This window comes from Suricata suricatta, chromosome 1 (genome assembly GCF_006229205.1).
Source record: "Suricata suricatta isolate VVHF042 chromosome 1, meerkat_22Aug2017_6uvM2_HiC, whole genome shotgun sequence".
In the NCBI taxonomy this organism is placed as follows: domain Eukaryota; kingdom Metazoa; phylum Chordata; class Mammalia; order Carnivora; family Herpestidae; genus Suricata; species Suricata suricatta.
Window position 1 is genome coordinate 52276516 of NC_043700.1, and position 22926 is coordinate 52299441.

General features: G+C 34.8%; 1 protein-coding gene and 1 pseudogene across 1 annotated transcript; both read left to right on the plus strand.

Moving 5' to 3' along the window:
• Positions 1 to 2158: 2158 nt before the first annotated feature.
• Positions 2159 to 22773, plus strand: SCRG1 (stimulator of chondrogenesis 1). The gene is made up of 3 exons (XM_029938714.1): positions 2159 to 2498; positions 20187 to 20442; positions 22523 to 22773. The coding sequence occupies exons 2-3, from the start codon at positions 20201 to 20203 to the stop codon at positions 22575 to 22577; spliced, it is 297 nt and encodes a 98-aa protein (XP_029794574.1). The 5' UTR covers positions 2159 to 2498; positions 20187 to 20200; the 3' UTR covers positions 22578 to 22773.
• Positions 15774 to 16213, plus strand: LOC115291099 (annotated as a pseudogene).
• Positions 22774 to 22926: the final 153 nt, after the last annotated feature.

Sequence of the window (22926 nt, forward strand, 5' to 3'; positions counted from 1 at the left end):
TGATATATCCAATAAAGGGTTAGTGTCCAAAATATATAAAGAACCTCTACAACTCAACACTCAAATAAACAAATAATCCAATTTAAAACTTGGTAGGAGACAGGAACAGACACTCCTCCAAAACAACTTCTAGATGGCCAACAGACAAATGAAAAGATTCTCAACTTCACTCATCATCAGGGAAATGAAAATCAAAACTATAGTGAGATATTACCTTATACTTGTCAGAATGGTTAAAATAAAAAACAGAAGAAATAACAAGTGCTGGCAAGGATGTGGAGGAAAATGAACCCTCTTGCACCACTGGTGGGAATGCAAACTGGTACAGTCACTGTGGAAAACAGTATGGAGTTTCCTTAAAAAGTTAAAAACAGAACCAGCCTATGATCCAGTAAATGCACTGCTGGGTATTTATCTTCAAAATACAAAAACGTGAATTCAAAGGAAGATATACACTCCTATCTTTACAGCAGCATTATTTATAAAGGCCAAAATATGAAAGCAGCCCACGTGTATACTGATTGATGAATGAATAAAAAAGATGTGGTGTACACACACACACACACGCATGCATGCATAGACGATGGAATATTATTTAGCCATAAAAAGAATGAAATCTGGCCAGGAAAATGTGAAAAACAACATGGAGGAGCTAGAGAGTATAATGCTAAGTGAAATAAGTCAGTCAGAGTAAGATTAATACCATATGATTTCACTCACATGTGGAATTTAAGAAACAAAAGAAATGACCAAAGGGAAAGAGAGAGAGATTGAGAGAAAGAGAAACCAAGAAACAGATTCTTAACTATAGAGAACAAAGTGGTGGTTACCAGAGGGGAGCTGGGTGGAGGATCGGGGAACAGGTGATGGGGATTAAGGAGGGCACTTGTAGTGATGAGCACCAGGTGATGTACAGAGGTGTTGAATCACTGTATTGTGCACCTGAAACTAACTTAACACTGCAATTACCTATACTGGAATTAAAATAAAATAAAAAATAAAAACACTTCTAACTCAATGGAAAACAATATACTAGCTCATCTCTATCTCCCCCTCCTGCTCCAGCCCAAACCACTCTTCTCTGTATTCTTTTCCCAAGATTAAGAATGCATTATTCATCGAAGGCTCCAAGTCTTTGAGAGTTAATAAAATCTCCTCCCTTTCTCTCAACTACCTCTATCCTTAAACATAAAAACCTCATTGGTTACCAAATCTTTTCCGTTTTGCTTCCTAACTATCTTCTTCTGGGTTACTGCAAGAGCCCTTCTTCTGTTTCTGGCCTCCTTCCTCCCACATCATCCTTCTTCCACACTGCAGCCAGGGGCTTATCCCTTTTAATACTTTTCATCATCTTTCCATTCACTTTCAGGATAAAATCCAAAACATTCAGTGTGGCATATGAGGTACTTCATAACTGACCTCTTTCTAGTCCTCTAATCCTACCCCCTGCCATCCCAAGTTCCAGCGACGCTGAACTACTTGTAACTCCCAGAGCTGCTGCCCTCTCCTTCACCGTCATGCCTTTCTTTGTATGACCCAGAATGCCCTTCCCTCCATTCTAAATTATCCCTAGTGTAATTTTTCCGATTCCTGCAACACTAGTCCAAATTGAGTTTTAAAAATTAACCATTAAAGGAGAGTTAACAGATGCTACAGTGCAGTTTGCTAAAACAAACAAACAAAAAGCAGAATGAAGTTCCTTTTGTGCCTTCATTTGAGATACAGATTTCTTTTTTAGTAATTTTCTTTTTTTACTTTCCATTGACTGGTAATGACTTCTTGGTGAGGACTTGGAGAGTTGGAATATATCTTCAACCAAAATGTTATAAGAGATCTAGAGGGTGAAGAAAACTTAGTGAAAAAACCCCCCACAAATTGTGAAAGAGAAAGAAGTGCTCAGCTATTTGCCTAAATCACATTAGCCATTTCTCCTCTTCCTCCTTCTCTCCCTCTTTCCCCACTCCCTCCTCTATTCCCATTTCTCTTTCAGTCTGTCTCTTAGTCTCTGTCTCTCTGTCTGTCTCTTTCCATCTCTCTGTCACTCTCTGTCTCTCTGTCTCTGTCTCTCTCTCTCTCTCTCTCTCACACACACACACACACACACACACTTCTCTTAAATTTAAAATTACTCTGTTCTTTTTAAATACTTCAGGTTTCATATTTTATTACTCCAAGAGTCTGCCTCCCTGAGATCCTTGTATAGACTAGTTATTTCCCTCTGTAAAGAAGCTGTTCAGTTCATCCTTGCCTGGTTTGGAAGCATCCAAGGCAGGCAGTTCTTGCAGCCCGTCTCCCTTCCACTCCCCTCCTCCCCCAGTCCTGGCTGGAGCAGTGAGTCTGTCAATCCCAGGCAAGAGACAAGGCAGACAAAGGTTTATTTGTAAAGAACCTCCTTCTAGCACCTCCTTTCTCCTTCTTTTGCCCAAACTCACCCGGTGAATAGGAGCATTTAAGAAGATTCTTCTGCCAAGAAGACCAAAAGGAACGAAGAAAAAAGGGTATGTTTTTTTTATTTTTGCTTAAAAATCATTTTGTATCACATTCTACTCCAAATTACTGCTATAGATTAGAGCAGAAATGTACTTATGTGTTGAGTCAGAAGGGAAATGCAGAGAGAAAGACATTCTCTAAGGAGATGGATGTACTTTGACAAAGATGATGCCTCCTGGGATAAAGGGAAATAATCAGATTAAAAGGGACTAGAAAATGCTTATTCCTTAACTGGGAGAGTCACTGAATCATAGGTTTAAACAGAGACCGTTCCCTCACTGTCATTCCTGATTAATGCCCGTGTCCACTCTGAATCTGAACCATGTAACAAGACCTTGTTATTCTACCTCTCAGAAACTATGTGAGAAGGATGGAGTATATAAGTTTGGTTTTTTAATGCAGCAGCTATTTCCATGTGAAGTTAACTGCAATGTCTAAGAAAGTAAATGTCTTCACTTTCAAATATCTTGATTCCTAAAAAGGAACCAGTATAAATGTGTGATACAAAGGGGGAATTCACTGAATTCATCCTTGGTGTTCCCACCATGGAACACACTACAGTGCCTGTACTGCTAAGATAAAGGGAACACTTTTTCCCTCTTGGGCTTATAAAAATTCCTCTTTAAAATTCCTTAACTTAGTTATGAAAGCAGTAAAAAGCTCTCCCAAATGTGAGTCCTTTTCTCCAGTGATGGCGATCTATTGTGGCCAGGAAAACAAGTAGCATGGTGCAAGACTGAATATTAATGTCATCTTACAACATTCTCCGAGGGGCCTGAAGGAAGATAGCTTTCAGGGAGGATGTGAACTTCATTTTTCCACTGATGAAGGTCTCTTGGGTGCTGGGGCTGATCATGTCTGTTGTAATGATGTTTGAAAGGCTTATCCACTTACTAATAGCACCTCTTCTTTAATATCTACTTTAAGAAGATCCACTCCACAGCTCATTCTATCACAATCCTCTTCTAACACAGTTAATTGGCAAGAAAGATTTTTTTAATAGCAGTTTTTTTCCATCATCAAAGACAGATGAATGGGAAATATCATGGGCTAGATGGCAATTTTAATCTCTCCCAACTATAATCTTTGATATTTTAAATGTCAAATTCTGGACTGGAACTGTCATTTGCTTTTACAGCCTTTGCTTCTCTCTTGCTGTGTTTTGAAAGAGCTCTGAAAATGGACTGCCCTTTCTGTCTAATTCATCAACTCTGTTTCATTCCACTGCTCTTAATACCAGTTCCCAGAATTGACATCAGTTTCCTGTATGAGTATTGCGCCATAAATCTCTGAACACTTAAACTGCATAGCCCTGTTAGTTTTGGCCATTAAATGGGATAATTTTTCTCTTCAAGCCTTCATTTAACTTAACCATTCAAAAGCCTTCTGGTGCCAAATACCCTCACACAATCAAAATTTGCAATTCCCTATCTATATGATTTGTTGCTTAATTAGGAATATCTTGCCCATCATTCTATATCCTCTGCCTTGATCTTTTAAAAATTATGCCACTATTGGGATAGGAATGGTATCATATAGTGTTAGGAACAATATTAATTACATAAATTTGAATCCAAAAAAACCAATAGGTAGCTATTAAAAATATCTTGCTTATTCCTTTAAATATTCAGTTTTTAGCTTTATTTTCTTTTGTAATTTGGATATACTCCAAGAGGAATTTTAAGTGCACATACTTCAACTGAAATAGAAAAAAAAATAGAGCAGTTTGCTTCAAATTTGTCAAAGTCATTTCACTCTTGTTGGCACTTGAAAATATATGGTCTTGATGGACTGCCAAGGATTAAGATTGGTGTCTTCTAAGGAAAAAAATAATCAATGTATCACAGGAACATACTAGTTCAAGCATTTTTCTACTTGCTAAATAATAGTTAAAGCTATTTATCTGCACTCAAATAAAAAAAGAAGAGAAAAATTTAGTTCAAACATGTAATTTATAAAGTGCTTTTTAAAAAAAATAAACTACCAGTAAGTGCTTGCCAGGTGTGGAACTTTCCATCATAGTATGTGACTGAGAGACTGCGACAGAAACACTATTTTGTGCTCTGGCAGGGACATAGTCAGAAGTGCATGGTATGGCAACGTACCCACTTACTTTTCCAGCAATTTATTTGTCCATTCCTTCAGTGAATGTTTTTGGAATACTAATTCTGAGCCCACTATTGAAGCAGGCACTCTGAGAGATGCAAAAGAAGTAGGAGTTATAGTCCTTGCCTTCATGATGCTGGCATATCCTCTTCCAGTCCTCTGAATGTTGGCCTCACCCAGGCTTCAGTCTTTTGCCTCTTCTCTTCTTAATCTATACTCAATACCCTGCCAGCCCAATAGCTATAAATATAATCAATAAACATCCTGATAACTCTCAAATGTTTATTTCTAGCCCTAACCTTCAGACACATACTCAGCTGTCTACTCAACCACTCCACTTGGATGTCTAGTAGGCATCTCAAACTTAACTTGTCTGAAAATTCATTCTTGAATTTCCCCCAAACTGACCCCATCCAATTCTTTCTCAGTTCAACAGATATTAATACCACTCAGGTCAAAAACCTAAGAGACATCCTTGATTCTTTCCCTCTTGCCTTACATCTTCCATCAACTTTCACCTTTTTCTTCTTCCAATTTTGTCTCACAACAGCACATCTTTACAGAGCAGCCAAGGATTATCTATCAAACTCTTCCAGTGGTGGGGCTCCTGGGTGGCTCAGGCAGTTAAGTATCTGACTCTTGAATTTGGCTCAGGTCATGACCTCACAGTTCATGGGATTGGGCCCGGCATCAGGCTCCATGCTGACAGCATGGAGCCAGCTTGGGATTTTCTCTCTCTCCCTTTCTTTCTGCCTATCCCCTGCTCATGTGTGTGCTCCCGCTCGCTCGCTCTCTCTCTCTAACATAAATAAAACTTAAAAAAAATCTTGCAATGGTTTCCAAATATAGCCAGCAAAATCCAATTTCTTTATCATTTTCTATAACTCGTTGGCCATTGGGTAGAATACTCAGGAAGGAATGGCTTCAAATACTGAGGAATAATTTGTCCTTGGCTGAGTTAGAACCATCTAAGAAATCATAAAAGCAAGTCCCGAAAGAATTAAACTGTTTCCAAGTAACTTAGTTATATCCCAGAACAAAGCACAAGAATATTTATAAGAAAACAAAAATATGCAGTACCAACAAGGCAAAATTTAAACTATCTGACATCAATCAATAATTACCAGTTAGGCAAAAAAGCAGGAAAACATTACTCATAGCTAGAATCATTAATCAATTGAAACGAACCAAGAATTGGTACAAATATTAGTATTAGCAGCAAAGAACATTGAAACAGATACATATTTAATGTGCTGAAAAAACCCCAAACTGTCAATCTATCTTATTATAACCAGCAGAAATATCTTTTAAAAACAAATGTGAAGTACATTTTCATACATATAAAAAGTTTAAAGAATTCATCAACAAAAACTCTCCACTACAGAAATGTTAAAGAATATTCTTCAGGCATAAGGAAAATGATATCTGATGAAAATATAGATCTACACAGATAAACAAAGAGCACTGGAAATGGAAACTACATATATATATACTCATATATATATATATATATGGTTTTTTCTTATTATTTAATTCCCTAAAATACAATGGTTTGAGCAACAACAGTAATAAGAGGTTTACAGCATATACATCAGTAAAATACATAATAACAGCATAAAGGATGGGAGGAGAGAAATGAAAGTATACTATTGTAAAGTTTTTATACCATATGCAAGTGGCATGACATCATTGGAAAGAAAATGATAAGTTAAAATCTTAAGGCAACCACTAAAATTACAAAATGAAGAATTATACCTATAAGCCAACAAAGGAGGTAAAATGAAATCACAAAAAAAAAATGCTCAATTAATCCAAAAGAGCAGATACAAAGAGGAAAAAAGGAACAAAGAACAAATAGACCAAATAGGGGAAAAAAATGCAAGTTGTAGATTTAAACCTAATGATGTCAACAATCACATTAAATGTAAATAGTCTAAACAGTCCACTTAAAAGGGAGATTGTTAGTTTGGATTAAAATAAGGAAGACCAAACTATAGACTACCTATAAGAAACACATTTGAAATCTAAAACCACAAACTAGTAAAAACAAAAGTATGGGAAAATACATGTAGAGATCAGAAGATCTAGTATAATTAGAATGCCAGTATTCTTCAAATTTATCTATAGGCTCAATGCAGTCTCAACATCACAGGAGACTTTTCCTGTAGAATTGACAGGCTGATAACACAACTCAAACAGAAATGTGAAAGACCTATAATTGTCAAAACAATGTTATGAAAGAAGAATTCTACCTGATTCTAAGAATTATTATAAAGTGACAGTAATCAAAACTACAGTATCACCATAAAGGTAAATAAATAGATCAATGGAAAAGAACAGAGCCCAGAAACATGCTCACAGGTATATAAAAAAACTGATATTTGACAAAGATGCAAAGGCAATTCAGTGGAGAAACAACCATCTTTTCAACATATGGTGCTAAAACTATTGGACAACCATATGAAAAAATACAGGAAGATTTTCAACCACACCACTCACTAAACCAAAAATTAACTAATATAGATCACAGAACTAAAGGGGGAAACTAAAATTATAAAATCTTAGAAAACATTAGAAAAGTCTTTGTGACATGGGGTAAGGCCATGATTTCTTAAATGTGACAATGAAAGTATGTTTTTTAATTGATAAATTGGACTTGATCAGTTATAAGAATATTTGCTCTTTGAAACCACTGTTAAGAAAGTGATAAGGAGGGCTCACTCGGTTGAGCGGTTGAGCATCCAACTTTGGCTCAGGTCGTGATATCACAGTTCAGTTGGGCTCCGTGCTCATAGCTCAGAGCATGGATCCTGCTTCAGATTCTGTGTCTTCCTCTCTCTCTCTGCCCTTCTCATGCGCTCTCCCTCTCTCTCTCGAAAATAAATAAACATAAATAAATAAATAAATAAACATTAAAAGGATTTTTTTTAAATGTATCCGAAAAAAAAAAAAAGAAAGTGATAAGGAAAGCCATCAAGAGTAAATGTTTAAGAAGCATATGTCTGATAAAGAACTTGTATCCAGAATATGTAAAGCATTCTCAAAACTCAGGAAGACCACCCCAATTTTTAAAACCCAGCAAAAGATTTGAACAGGTTGTTTACCAAAGAAGACATACAGGTGAGAAATAAGTGCATGAAAGGAGCTAATCACCATTAATTATTAGGACATGCAATATAAAACCACAATGAGACACTTATTGTCTCAAATGGCCCAAAATTAAAGACTGAAAATACCAAGTGTTGGAGAGAATGTTGAGAAACTGGAACTTTCATACACTGCTGGTATGAATGTAAAATGGTACATCCACTTTGGAAAACAATTTGGCAATTTCTTATAAAGTTGAACATATTCCTATTCTACTCCTATGTATTTGTTCAAAAGTAATGAAAGCTATGACTTACTAAGACCCATACACAAGCATTCAAAACAGCTTTATTTGCAATAGTCCATAACTTAAAACAATTGAAGTGTCAACAGGTAAATGGATAAACAATGTATAGCATATATAATGTAGTATTTCTCAATTATAAAAAATCATCTATTGATACCTGCAATATGTGTATAAATCTCAAAATAAGTATGCAGAGTGATAGAAGCCAGATAAAAAGAGTACATATTTTATGATTCTATTTATATGAAACTCTAGAAAATGTAAATTTTTCTCTGGATAAGAGCAGAGGAAAAGGAGTAAGAGTGATGGATTACAGAAGGGCATGAGGAAACTTAGGAATGACAGACATGTTCATTATCTTAATTGTGGTAATGGTTTTATGGGAATATACATATGCCAAAGCTTATCAAAATGTATTCTTTAAATATTTACAGTTTATTATGTTTATTTCATCTCAATAAAACTGTTTCATTTTTCTTTTGCCTATATGGTGGAATTTTGTTTTCTATCTCAATATGTTGTTTGTACCTTTATGTGGTATAACATATTTATGTAGTGATTCCTGCCACATAGTAAATGCTCAATGAACAGAACCTCTAATTACCTTTCTTTGAAGATTAACCTGAAACAACATGTCAAGAAATGTGGCTCTTTTTAAAAATATCACCTATCTAATGGGTAAAAAGAAGACCTTAATCTGAAGTAACTGAGAACTAGAGCACTTCAGAGAATTACATTTTTAATATAAAATTTAAACTTGACCTGCAAAAAGTTTATTGGAAGGTATTGTATTATTATATATCTATATATTAGACTATGATGTAATACAACACTGAGTCTCTTGATCCATCAAATCTGGAAAAATATAAAGTGAAATAGATCTCATTTTTGTCTTTTCCTTCACTAATGTTTGGAGGTAGAAATCGGATTAACTATTTAAAATTCTAAGAAAATATATAAGGAAAGCCTAATATAACTAATTAAAATTACATTATGAAATAAAGAAAATATGAAGCTCCTTTGGAGTACAAAGGAATAATTTTAGTTTCTAAGTTTAAAAAAAGCAGTGAATGTGTTTATTTAATAATTTTTATTAGACTTCTGATTTCCAGTTCTGCATGTAAGAAGCCTGGAAGTCCCTCCTTTATTCTGACTATAAGTAAAAAGATGAACAGATTAAAAAATCAATAACTCTTTTGGATTCATAAGAGAGAGGAGGACACAGGGGAAACCATGTCTCCAAGACTGAGGAGACAGAAATATGAATTTAGGAATTAAAGCCTTCCCAGCGCAGAGACTTACTAGTAGAAACTGTCCCGGGAACTAGTCCCAGGGTAAAAAACAAAACAAAACAAAACAAAAACAAAAAACAAAGAACAAAACAAAGAAACAAAAGAAAAAAAAAGAAAGAAAAACAAAACACCTGAACTATAATTCATGAATTGGTGGAAGCTCACTGTGGACAACTCTGAGAGTTAAACTCCTCAGGGACCCAGTCACTGGGGTCCTCCACAATAAGTGAAATTTACCTTTAGGACTGAACCAAGTATGCACAGTAAATATCAGAGAAAAATCCCTTGAGGGTTCCGTCAGGGGGAAGAAAAAGGAACCATTCTGAAATATGCCAGAGCACTTAGTTCTCAAGAGTTCTCCTGCCCTTAGGAGAAACTACTTAACCAGAGCCTAACCTACTTAGGTATTATCAGTGTCTACACGACCTAGTGAAAGAGAAATACCCCACTGCAGTTAGCGCCAGCTATGCTGTTCAACTGAAGAGGGGGGAAGAAAACCTGAGAATTATTTGTGAAAGTCACAGCCCAGAAGCATGGACTCACTACAAGACTGAGACCCTAAAATGCTTCCTCTCCTCTCACATCTCACCACCACATTACTAAAGGTCTGTTTATAGCAGTTCCTTTTACTCAGTACATATGTGGCTATCAAAGAACTATTACAAGGTAACTCAAAGACAGATAAAGTGAGCACCAGGGATGTTAGAATCATCACACCAGGAATTTAAACAACTATGATTAATATACTAAGGATGCTGATGGCTAAAGTACACAAAATGCAAGAAAAGATGGGCAAAGTAAGCAGACAGATGGAAATCCTAAGAACCAAAAAGAAATTCTAGAGATGAAAAACACTTCAAAAGAAATGAAGAATGCCTTTTATGGGGTTACTAGCAGACTGGACACAGCTGAGGAAAGTGTCACTGAGCTGGAGTACGTATTAAGTGAAGCTTAAAAAAGACTGAAAAAAATTACATTCTCCTATGTGAAGCATCCTATGATAATCACATTATCTGGTGTGAAGCACAGGATAAAGAAAGACTGAAAAAAATGGAAAAGAATATCTAAGGATTGTGGGACAACTCCAAAGGTATAATATATGCAACACGGGAACACCAGAAGAAAGGGGGGAAGGGACACAAGAAATACTTGAAACAACAATGACTCCGAATTTGCCTAAATTAATGTCAGACACCAAACCACAAATCCAGAAATCTCAGAGACCACCAAGCAGGATATATGTCCCAAAGGCTACACACAGACATAGAGTTTTCAAACTATAAAAAATCAAAGGTTAAAAAAAAACCCTTAAGGAAATCAGAGGCAAAAAACACCTTTCTTACAGAGAACAAATATTATAACCAACGTCTCTTCAGAAACCATGCAAGCAAGAAGAGAATGGAGTGAAATATTTAAACTGTTGAGAGAAAAAAAATTTCAACCTAGAAGTCTGTACTCTGCAAAATTATCCTTCAAACATAAAAAAGAAAGATTTTCTTAGACAAATAAAACTGGAGAAAATTCATTGGTAATATACCTGCCTTGCAAGAAATGTTAAAATAAGTTCTTCTTTTATTGTTTTATTATTTATTTATTTATTTATTTATTTATTTACTTATTTCTTTATTTTGAGGGCACTAAGGGTTCAAATGAGCGAGAGACAGAGAGAAAAAGGGGGAAAGAGAGGGAGAGAGAGAGAAACAGAAAGACAGAGAGAGAGATAGAGACAGAGACAGAGACAGAGACAGAGGGAAGTAGGATTCACCCAAAGCAGGGCTTATTTTTTTTTTTTTTTTACCCGAAGGAGGTACTCACCTGAAGGGGGCTTGTGCTTACCCAAGGCAGGCCTCATGCTCACCCCAAGTGGGGCTTGAACTCACCCAAACTGGGGCTAGAGCTCACCTGATGTAAGACTCAAACTCATGAACTGTGAGATCATGACCAGAGCTGAAGTGAGATGCTTAGCAACTGAGCCACCTAGGGGCCCCTAATATAAATTCTTTTGAGAGAAGGAAAATAATATAGGTAAGAAACTCAGATATACATGAAGAAAGGAAGAGCATAAAATATAGAATAAGCAAACATAAAAAAACATTATTTTTCTTGTGCTTAATTGACCTAACAGGTAACATTGTATTCAAAATAAGAGCAATGATGTATTCAATTATGCATATCTATGTATATATTATATATGCTTATTATATTCATATATAAGTGAAACAATGACAGTTATGATACAAGGAATGAGAGAAAGAAATTAAGATTATTTGTTATTACACAGTACTCACACTGTCCATGAAATGGTATAGTATTTTTTGAAAGGGGACATAGATTAGTTGCAAACTCCAGGGCATCCACTAAAAAAAGGTAAAAATTAAAAAAGATACAAATGATATGCTAAGGAAGAAGAGAGAATGGAATCATTTTGTGGTTTTAATTAACCCCAAAAGGAGGCAGAAAAAAGTCAAAGAGAAAAAGAAACAAAGAACAAGCGTAACAAATAGAAAACAAAAACAGATATGGTAGATATTAGTCCAAATATATCAATAATCACTTTGGATATCAATGGTCTAAATGTCCCAATTAAAAGACAGATATTCAGAATGGATTAAAAACATGATCTAATGTTAAATTTTGTATATAATGCTTTATAATTTAAAGGTATTTTTTAATTATTTTTTTCCATTTGGATAAGTGTACTCCTTAATCCCCATTTCCTATTTTACCCATCTCTCCATCCACCTCCTTTCTTATAACCGTAAGTTTGTTCACTGTAGTTGGGAGTCTGTTTCTTGGTTTCTTTCTCTTTTTTTTCCTTTGCTCATTTGTTTTGTCTCTTAAATTCTATATATGAGGGAGGTCACATGGGGTTTATCTTTCTCTGACTTATTTCACTTGGCATTATATGTCTCTAGCTCTATTCATGTTGTTGAAGATGGCAAGATTTCATTCTTTTTAAGGGCTGAATAATATCCCATTGTGTGTATATATATATATATAAATATATATATACATATATACCATATTTTGTGCTTTGTTATTTATACCTCAAAGCTATATATTGAGGATAATTTTATTTTAATATTCCCCCATTTTACGAACATTTTCCCAAGTTCATGAAATGTTTAGATTCAATTATTCTAAATTCAAATTCTGTTATCTTGGGTTTCTCTCTACTGAACTTTTGGTTAAGAAAAAGAAACTGCTTGGTCATATCTATATATTTTTTCCCACTTTAATTATTTGTGTTTACACATATGCCATTCTAACATTTTTAAATACAATCCTCTTCTGGGTCAAATAATAAAAGGATCTCTGAAGACAGCAATGATGTTTGAAAAAAAGCATGATCAGATTGTAATTATTTTAATTTGTTTTAGTGATAAAATTCAAATCATACTGAAAAATTCAGTAATATTTAACAGGGAGGCTGATTTTGTTTCATCTTTGCTTTTGATTAGTTGGTTGGTTTAACAAATAAATTAAAAATCACGTAGTATCTCTTGTTCTAAAGTAGGATTGCTGGTATTACAAATTTGAAATTTTACTACCTGACAAAATTCTCATCATTCGTCATGCTGGTTGACTATTGTTGATTGGTAGATTTTACAGATCATCCAAATTAAGGTTTGTTCTTCTAAAGTACCTTTCCTATTGAATAGTAAATACTATAGACTAAATTGTGCCCCCCTCCAAATTCATATGTTGAAGTTCTAACCCCCAATGTAACTGTATTTAGAGATAGGGTCTTTAAGGAGGTAATTAAGATTAAATGAGGTCATAAGGGTGGCGTCTTAATCTGATAGGACTGAAGAAAAGAAAGAAACACCAGACACTTCTCTCTTTCACTCTCCCTGTGTGCACAGAAGAAAAGCTATGTAAGGGCACATTGAGAAAGAGGTCATCTGGTAGCCAATGAGAGAGGAAAATCTGCTGTAATCTTGGACTTCCAGCTTCCAAAACTGTGAAAAATAAATTTCTGTGTTTAAGCCATCCAAACTGTGGTATCTTGTTGTGGTAGTTATTATAAGATTTTAGTCAAGAATTAAGAATGATGTTATAAAGAAGAAAACAAACAAATAAACATGACGCAACTATGTTCTCTATAAGATACCTACTTCAAGTATAAAGACGCATAAAGCAGTGCCTGGTTGGCTCAGTTGGAGGAGCATGCAACTCTTGATCTTGGGATTTTAAGCTCAAGCCCCATGTTGAGTGTAGAGATTACTCAAAACTAAAATATTAAAAAAACATATTTAGATAAAAAGTAAATGGATGTAGAAAAATATACCATTCTAATACTAACTGAAAAAAGCAGGAGTAGCTATATTTATTTGAGACAGAGCTGATATCAAAAGAAAGTTACCAGGAATAAAGTAGGATATTACATAATGATAAAGGGGTTAATGCTCTGGTAAGACATAGCAATTCTTAATGGGTATGTGCCTAACAAAAGAGCATCAAACTTCACTAGGTAAAAACTGACAGGGTTGTGAGGAAAACAATGAATCTACTATCTATTTATCATAGATTTCAATACCCCACAGAAATGGACAAATTCAGCAGGCAGAAAATCAGTAAGGACAGAGTAGAACTCACCACCACTGCCAATGAACTGAATATAATTGACATCTATAGACTACTTCACCCAATAATAGCAGAATAGACATTCTCAAACTCACATGGGACATTCACCAAGACAGAGATCATAAAATAGATCTGGAGATCTATAAAATAGATTCAGAGATCTGGGCACAGATCTCACACAACTTAATGAATGGAAGAATACAAATCATACAGTGTCTTCTCTCAGACCTAATGGAATTAAACTAAAAATCAGTAATAGAAAGATAACTGGAAAATCCCAATATAGGTGGAGATTAATACAATTCTAAATAATACATTGGTGTTAAAAAGAAATTGCAAGAGAAAGTTTAGAATATTTTGAACTAAATGAAAAAGAAAACAAATGAAATAAGACAGAGAAATATAAAATGCCATGACTTCATTTATACATGGAATCTAAAAAACAAACAAAAACAAAAAAGAGAAACAAGATTCATAAATATAGAGAACTAGCGGTTGCCCAAGGAGAGGGGTTGGAAAATCGGCAAAATAAGTGGAAGAGATTAAGAGGTACACATTCTCACTTATAAAATAAATAAGTCACAGGGATAAAAATTAGAGTACAGGGAATACAGTCAACAATATGGGAATAACTTTGTATAATGACAGGTGGTAACTACATTTATCATGGTGAGCATTTCATAATGTACATAATTGTTGAAACACTATGTTGTACAATTGAAACATATAATTTGTTGATTATATTTCAATCAAAAAAATTAAAGGAGAAAAAGTAGAAGTGGAAAAATTTAAACAATGACTGACTTTCTGATGATATGAAGAAATTATTAAATATTTTTAGTGATAAAGGATATTGTGTTATGTTTTTAAAAAGTCCTAATCTTCAGTGGAATATACTGAAATATTTGTAGATAAGATGAGATGCCTAGAATTTGCTTCAAAGTAATCAAAACTGAGGGAGGAAAAAAGAGGTATAAGTGAAACAAAAGAGGCTATGGGTGACAATAATTGAAGTTATCAGATAAGTATACTGAGGTTCATTAAACTATTACTCTATTTTTGTGTATATTTGAAGTTTTTCACAATAAAAAGAAAATAATATCAATACTTCTGAAACTTGTAAGTAATTAATGCAAAGTTGCAGGATATAAGGTTAATATGCAAGCATCAACTGCTTTCCAGTATACTAACAATGAATAAGTGGAGTTTTAAATGAAAAACACAATACCATTTACATTAGCTTCCCCAAAATAAACTTTTTAGGTATACATCTAACAAAACATAAACAAGATCTATATAAGAAAAACAATAAAACTCTGTTGAATAACATCAAAGAATTAAATAAATGGAGAGATATTCCATGTTCATGGATAGGAAGACTCAATATTGCCAACATGTTAATTCTTCCCATCTGGATCTACAGATTCAATTCAATCCCAATCAAAATCCTCACAAGCTATTTTGTGGATACTGACAAAATGATTCTAAAGTTTAAATGGAGAAGCAACAGACCCAGAATAGTTAACGCAATATTGAAGGAGAAGAACAAAGTTGAAGAACTGATGCTGCTTGATTTCAATATTTCCTATAAAGCTGCAGTAATCAGAACAGTGTGATACTGAGGAAAGAACAGATAAATAGTTTAATAGAACAGAGTAGAGCACAAAAAAGAATCCCAAAAATATAGTCAACAGATCGTCGACAAAGAAACAAAGGTAACGCACTGGGCAAAGAGAGCGTCTTCAACAAATGGTGCTGAAACAACTGCAGATCCACATGCAACAAAATGAATCTAAATAGACCCCATACCCTCAACAAGACTTAACTCCAAACGGGTAGTAGACCGAAAAGGGAAATGCGCATCTATAAACCTCTAGAAAGGTAACACAGGACAAGTGCAGGCTATGGTGCTGAAACCGATTAATAAGGAACTCAGGGACGTGAACTGTGACCCTCCAGCATGATGTTCTGCAGGTCCAGTTGGGGATGGTATGTTTCATTGGCAAGCCACAATTATGGGACCTCAGGACAGCCCGTATCAAGGTGGTGTATTCTTTCTGACAATTCATTTTCCTACAGACTACCCTTTCAAACCATCTAAAGTTGCATTTACAACAGGAACTTATCATCCAAATATTAACAGTAATGGCAGCATTTGTCTCCATATTCTAAGATCACAGTGGTCTCCTGCTTTAACTATTTCTAAGGTTCTTTTATGCATTTGTTCACCGCTATGTGATCCAAACCCAGATGAACCCCTAGTGCTAGAGATTGCATGGATCTATAAAACAGAGAAAAGAACAACAGAATATCTCGGGAATGGACTCAGAAGTATGCCATGTGATGCTACCTTAAAGTCAGAATAACCTTCATTATAGTTGGTATAAACTTTAAATTACTGTTTCTTTTTTGATTTTCTTATCTGGCTGCTCCCCTATCAGACCTCATCTTTTTTCATTTTACTTTTTGTTTACCTCCCTCCATTCATTCACATGTTCATCTAAGAAGACTTAAGTCCTTCCAGCTTTGGACAATAGCTTCTTTTAGAAACTGTAAAGTAGTTACAAGTTGCACAAGATTCAGAATTTTTAAAAAAATGGAGCATGTGTATTGCGTGGCCAGTGTCTTCACTCTAACCTGGTTATGAGACTAAAACTATTCCTCTCTGCTCTGACATGCTGAAGAAATCACCTGAGGGGGAGGGAGATGGATGCTCGGTTGTCACATCAAAGGAAGCGGCATTACTCTAGCATACAGTCTTTTTTAAGCTTTCTACTGTTTAGAGATTTGAGGTTACATGATATACTTTATGCCCATAACTGATGTGGCTGGAGAATTGGCATTGAATTTATAGCATCAGCAGAACAGAAAATGTGATGTATTTTATGCATGTCAATAAAGGATTGACCTGTTCTTATTCAAAAGAGAATAGAAATTGGAAGTCAAACACCCTGTGTATTCCAAAATAGGGTCTCAAACATTTTGTAATTCTCATTTAAATTGTTAGGAGGCTTGGAGCTATTAGTTAATCTATCTTCCAATACATTGTTTAATATAGCACTGAATAAATGATGCAAGTTGTCAATGGATGAGTGATCAACTAATAGCTCTGCTACTAATTGATTTATTTTTCTTCATTAAAGTTGCATAAACCAATAAAAAAACAAAACAAAAGTTAACACAGGAAAAAAACCTAGATAACCTTGGATATGGTGATATCTTTTTAGATACAACATCAAAGATATAATCCACAAAAGAAATAATTGATGAGTTAAACTGTATTTCATTTAAAATTTCTCTGTGAAAGAACATGTCAAAAGAATTAGATGACAAGCCACAGACTAGGAGAGAATATTTGCAAAAGACACCTGATAAAGGACTGCTATCTAGAATGTACAAAAATTTCTTAAAACTCAACAATAAGAAATTGGCCAAATGGGGTGCTTGGGTGGCTCAGTTGGTTGAGTGTTGTGGTTTTGATTTCAGCTCAGGTCACGATCCTGGCTCAGGTCACGATCCTAGAGTCATGGGAACAAGTCCCGCATTGGATTCTGTGCTGAGTGTAGAGCCTGCTTAAGATTCTCTCCTCTCCCTCTCCCTCTCCTTTTCCCTCTTCCCCTCTGCCCCTCTGCCCTGCTTGTGTGCTTTCTCTCTCTAAAAAAAAAAAAAAGGCTAAAGATCTTAACAGAAGTCACTTTGGAATGCAGTTTATCAGTTTCTTGCAAAACTAAACATTCTTATCATATAATCTTGCAGTTCTGCACACTGGTATTTATCCACAGGAGTTGAACTTATGTCCATACAAAAACTGGCCCATGGATATTTCTAGCAGTTTTATTCATTATTGCCAAAAATTGGAGCAACCAATGTCCTTGTGTAGGTAAATGAATAAACTGTGGTATATCCAGATAATATAATATCATCTAGTGCTAAAAGAAATGAGCTGTCATGACACGAAAAGACATAACGGAAACTTAAATTTATTTTACTAAGTGAAAGAAGCCAATATGAAAAGGCTACATATGGTATAATTGCAACTATATAACATTCTGGAAAAGGTAAAACTATAAAGAAAATAAAAAACACCAATAGCTGCCAGGGGTTAAGGAGGTAGACATGAATAGGCATATCACAGAGGATTTTTAGGGCAGTGAAAATTCTCTGTATGGTCATTATACATTTGTCCAAGCCATAGAATGTATAACACCAAGCATGAACCTTAAGTTAAAGTATAGATTGGGGGATATTATGATGTGCCATGTAGGTTTATCCATGGTTTAAAAAAAAAAAAGTATTATTCTGGAAGGCTCAGTCGGTTAAGTGTCTTGCTTTGGCTCAGGTCATGATCTTACAATTCGTGAGTTCAAGGCCCATGTGGGGCTCTGTGCTGACAGCTCAGAGCCTGGAGTCTGCTTCAGATTCTGTGTGTCCTTTTCTCTCTGCCCCTCCCCAACTCATACTCTGTCTCTCAAAAATAAATAAATGTTTAAAGACAAATTTTTTAAAAAGTACCATTCTGGTGAGTGATGCTGATATCTGGGAGACTATGCATGTGTGAGGGTGAAGGGTATGTGGGAAATCTGTACCTTCCTTTCAATTTTGTAAACCAAAAACTACTCTAAAACTGTCCTTTTATGAAATCCACAATCTTACTTAAATTAATTCACTTTGAGATGTATCTAATCATTGAAAACTTCATACAAAATTTCCTTTCAACAACACTGTTTTCCTTCAAAGTACAATATACATATGTATCTTCCTCTCTTTTTTCCCAAATATTTATTTATTTGAGAGAGAGTCTGTGCTGTCAGCAGAGAGCCTAACACAGGGCTCAATCCCCTGAACCACAAGATCATGACCTGAGCCCAAATTAAGAGTCCAACATGCTTAACTGACTGAGCCATCTAGGTATCCCTCTTCTCCAATTTTTATTTTTATTTTTTAAATTTATTTTTTAAATAGTTTATTGTCACATTGGTTTCCATACAACACCCAGTGCTCTTCCCCACAAGTGCCCTCCTCCATCGCCACCACCTCTTTCCCCCCCCTCCCCCTTCAACCCTCAGTTCATTTTCAGTATTCAATAGTCTCTCAGGTTTGGCGTTCCTCTCTCTCCCCAACTCTCTTTCCCTCTTCCCCTCCCCATGGCCCTCCATTAGTTTCTCCTGTTCTCCCGTTAGACCTATGAGTGCAAACATATGGTATCTTGTGATATATATATATATATACATATATATATATATACAATCTAATTTTTAATACTTCATGGTAGGAAAGATACTTTGACATCAAGATTAAATCTGAATGGCTGTGGCTTCTGATCTGATTCCTCCGCTATTTTGTTAGTTTCCTTTACTATACACCTTTTTATGTCTAACATGAAAGCCAGAGAAGTCTGATTAAACAGACGATGACTATTCCACAGTTGCATGCAAATACTGTATTCAAAGAATTAACTCCTGGAAGAGGAATTACACTTGTTTGGTATGACCCCAAGAACTCAAACTGGTACTGGTTTGGGTACAAGCTACAGAAAAATATTTTATAGTAAGGGAAATGTTACAACTGCATCAGTAGAATGTTATGTTGACTTAGTCAATAATGAGCTCCTCAGCATGGCAGGTGCTCAAGAAGAACAGGCTATATGCTTTTTAGGGAGAAGTCAAGCCTCTGTTTTTAACCAAGGTGAAGATGAAGTAATCTATGTGGGATAAAACCTCACAATATTAATAAAAATTTGCAACAAAAATGAGCCCCAAAATCATCCGGTTGGATTTAAAAATGTTAATGGAGCAATAAACATATGTATCCACTATAATTTGTCAATGTCAGAATAGATCGGTTTTTGTTCCTGCCAGGGTGGCACCCAAGTTCTTGGACAATGTTGCTCCTATGATATGCAAATCAAGGACCAGTAAATTCAATGATGGTATTTGTTCTAGAAATTCACTTGAGTTTAACCACCTCAAAAAGCAGTTTTTCTCTGTTGAATATACCAAAAACAAAAAATTACTTTGGGTACTTAAAATTGTGGATTCTGGCTCTTAATATCACCTCTCCCAATCCTCAGCATTCTTATTTAATATTTCTTTGTGGAACCCAGGCATTTGATTTTAAACAATTATTCTATGGGACTTTTATTGTCAGTAGTCATAAAATTACACTGAGAAAGACAAAGAAGAGATCAGAAAAGATCAACTCCCATTCTTTCTATCCAAGTGTTTGTGAGAATGCTACAGAACTTCATGTTCAGATGAATTCCATCTTTTAAAAAAAAACCAAATACTGACACATTTTGCTTTTTTTCTCTCTCTCAGGGCAAAAAGCCAAAATGAAATTTATAGTTCTTGCTGTCACTGTTGGACTAACTTTGCTGCTAGAAGTCCAAGCCATGCCTGCAAATCGTCTCTCTTGCTACAGAAAGATACTAAAAGATCGCAACTGTCACAACCTTCCAGAGGGAGTAGCTGACCTGACAAAGATGGATGTAAATGTCCAGGATCATTTCTGGGATGGGAAGGGGTGTGAGATGATCTGCTACTGCAACTTCAGCGAATTGCTCTGCTGCCCAAAGTAAGGAGATGTAACCACAAAGCATATAGCGATGAAATGTATGCATGACGACTCTTTTCTAAGACAACTTTATAATGTGTTTGCTAAAATTAATCACCCTTCTTTAGTAAAACCCGATTCAAATCTGGTTTTTTTCTAGAATCATCACCATTGTATATGGAACTGAATGTTTTCATTTAAGAAACAGAATTTGGCAGATTTTAATAAAACTAAAATGAAATCCAGAAAATAACACTTCAATATATTAAATTCTAAGTTCTCTGACTTTTACCACAAAAAATCTGCCAGCAGGAGAGGTCAACTTCAAGGCTAATATCTTAAATCAATGTGAAAACTAATAGAAGACTTTCGATAAAAGATCCTGCTGAACAGGACCAATTAATTAGACAGAAAAGTGCTAATCGTCAAAAAAAAAAAAGTTTGTAGCTCTAGCTCTATGTATAAGTTAACTAGAAATGAAGTAAATAAGTATTTTAACTATATTACAATGGTAGATAAATCAGTAAATTCTTTTGGCTCTTGTTTTTAAATCATCTTCCTCTGGGGTACTGAAGAGTCTCAAATACTATGATCTTGGCTATTTCATACTGAAGTTAGCTCTTTCAAATTACTTTCAACATAGTCATCATATTTTCATTTTTCTAAAAAACCTGTGAGGTAGGAAGGGCAGATATAATCATCTTATCAAGGAAAGGTGCAGAGAGGCAAAATGATCAGGACCATCCCACACAATTGGTTAATATCAGTACTGAAGTTAAAATCCAGGTCTTCTGATTTGGACCAGGTATTTTTTCCTACCATGACAGTTGTTTTCTTAATGCATGGTTCCCAGAACAGCAGCTTCAATGTCACCTAGTTCTTGTTAAAAATGCATATCCATCCTTGAGCCCTTGACCAGACCTACTGAATCAGGAATGTTGGAGGTGATGCATGGCAATTATGACTTAACAAGCCCTGTAGGTGATTCTGATAAAAGTTTGAGAATCACTTGTACTAAATATCAAGAACTTGAGTTAAGTGATGCATTAAAATGGCTTAATTTTTCCCAGACTACATAAATGAAATGCCATTTAATATTGCAATAATATTTTTGCTTTTTTGTAAGACTTGAAGCCAATTAATTGAAATGTATTTGTATTTATTTTATGATATAACTTTGTCTTCATCTGAGTTAATGGATGAGAACAGAAGTCTGGATATACAAAAGTAATTTCTATCTGATTTTAGTTACCCTTTTCCCAGAACCAACAGATTTACCTTGCTAAGTATATTTCCTTTTTCCTCCCGCTGCCAACACAAATTTTAATTTGCCATCCTATTTTCATTTTTATTAAAATATAACTGACAGATAGCACTGTATAAGTTTAAGGTATACAGCATAACTTGATAGATATCGATTATACAATGATTACCATAATAAGTTTAGTTAACATCCATCACTTCATATAGTTACCAAAATTTTTTCTCCCTGTGATGAGAACTTTTAGGATTTATTATCTTAGCAACTTTCAAATATATGACACAGCACAGTAAACTATACTTGTGTTGTAGTTTACACACTAAGCATATTTCTAATGAGTCACAGTAATATGATTTTATATTATTTCATGCATTTTTACACTTTACCATACGTTACCTTTTCAACAACAGTAGGATTGAAGAGTTTAACATTTTCCTTTTCCTTTAAAACCTAGAAATTTGTGTCTTGACTTTTCTAAGAATTCTTTAACCTTTACTTCTTATTTGTAGATTTAAACTTCTTGGCCCATCGCCAGTCATATCAGAAAATTAGTGTTTTTGGTATGATCATATGGTTTTGAAATTTTTAATGTTTCCTTTCTTTATAGATAAAGGATAGCATAATATCAATAGCAAATGGGAGGAAAGTAGGAGAACTGATTACCTTCTTGGTCTTTGTTGCTCCTGGGGCAAGTCCGCCCACTCATTCACTTTGTAGTTTACTCCCTAAAAAGAATAGTTATATCTGAAATCCTGGAAATCATTGTTCATTTTTAACCCAGAAAAGACTAATAGATATCTGTTTTCAGCTGAATTTAAATCATGTCCTACTTTCTTTCAGAGATATCTTCTTTGGACCAAAGATCTCTTTTGTGATTCCTTGCAACAATCACTGAGAATCTTCATGTATTCCAGAAGACTATCACCATCTCTCATTTCCCACATACTGCACTATATCAGCATAACTGCATTTCAAGTTTCAATCCAGTGCAATAAAGCACAGGTTCTATAAATTCTTACTTGTCTAACACAATAAACCTGAGTTAAATAAACAGTAATAAACATTACTTCAATTAAAATTTTCCCTGTGGACATTGTTGGCATTGGTTAAAATTTTTGGTGGACACTGTTGGCATTGGTTAAAATTTTTGGTGGACATTGTTGGCATTGGTTAAAATTTTTGGTGGACATTGTTGGCATTGGTTAAAATTTTTGGTTAGAGAGGCACCTGGGTGGCTTAGTTGG

Excerpts from the sequence above, each read along its gene's own strand:
- SCRG1 (XM_029938714.1), top strand. The coding sequence starts at position 20,201 with ATGAAATTTATAGTTCTTGCTGTCACTGTTGGACTAACTTTGCTGCTA. Across the intron at positions 20,443-22,522 it reads GAATTGCTCTGCTGCCCAAA|AGATATCTTCTTTGGACCAA; the intron begins GTAAGGAGATGT and ends ACTTTCTTTCAG.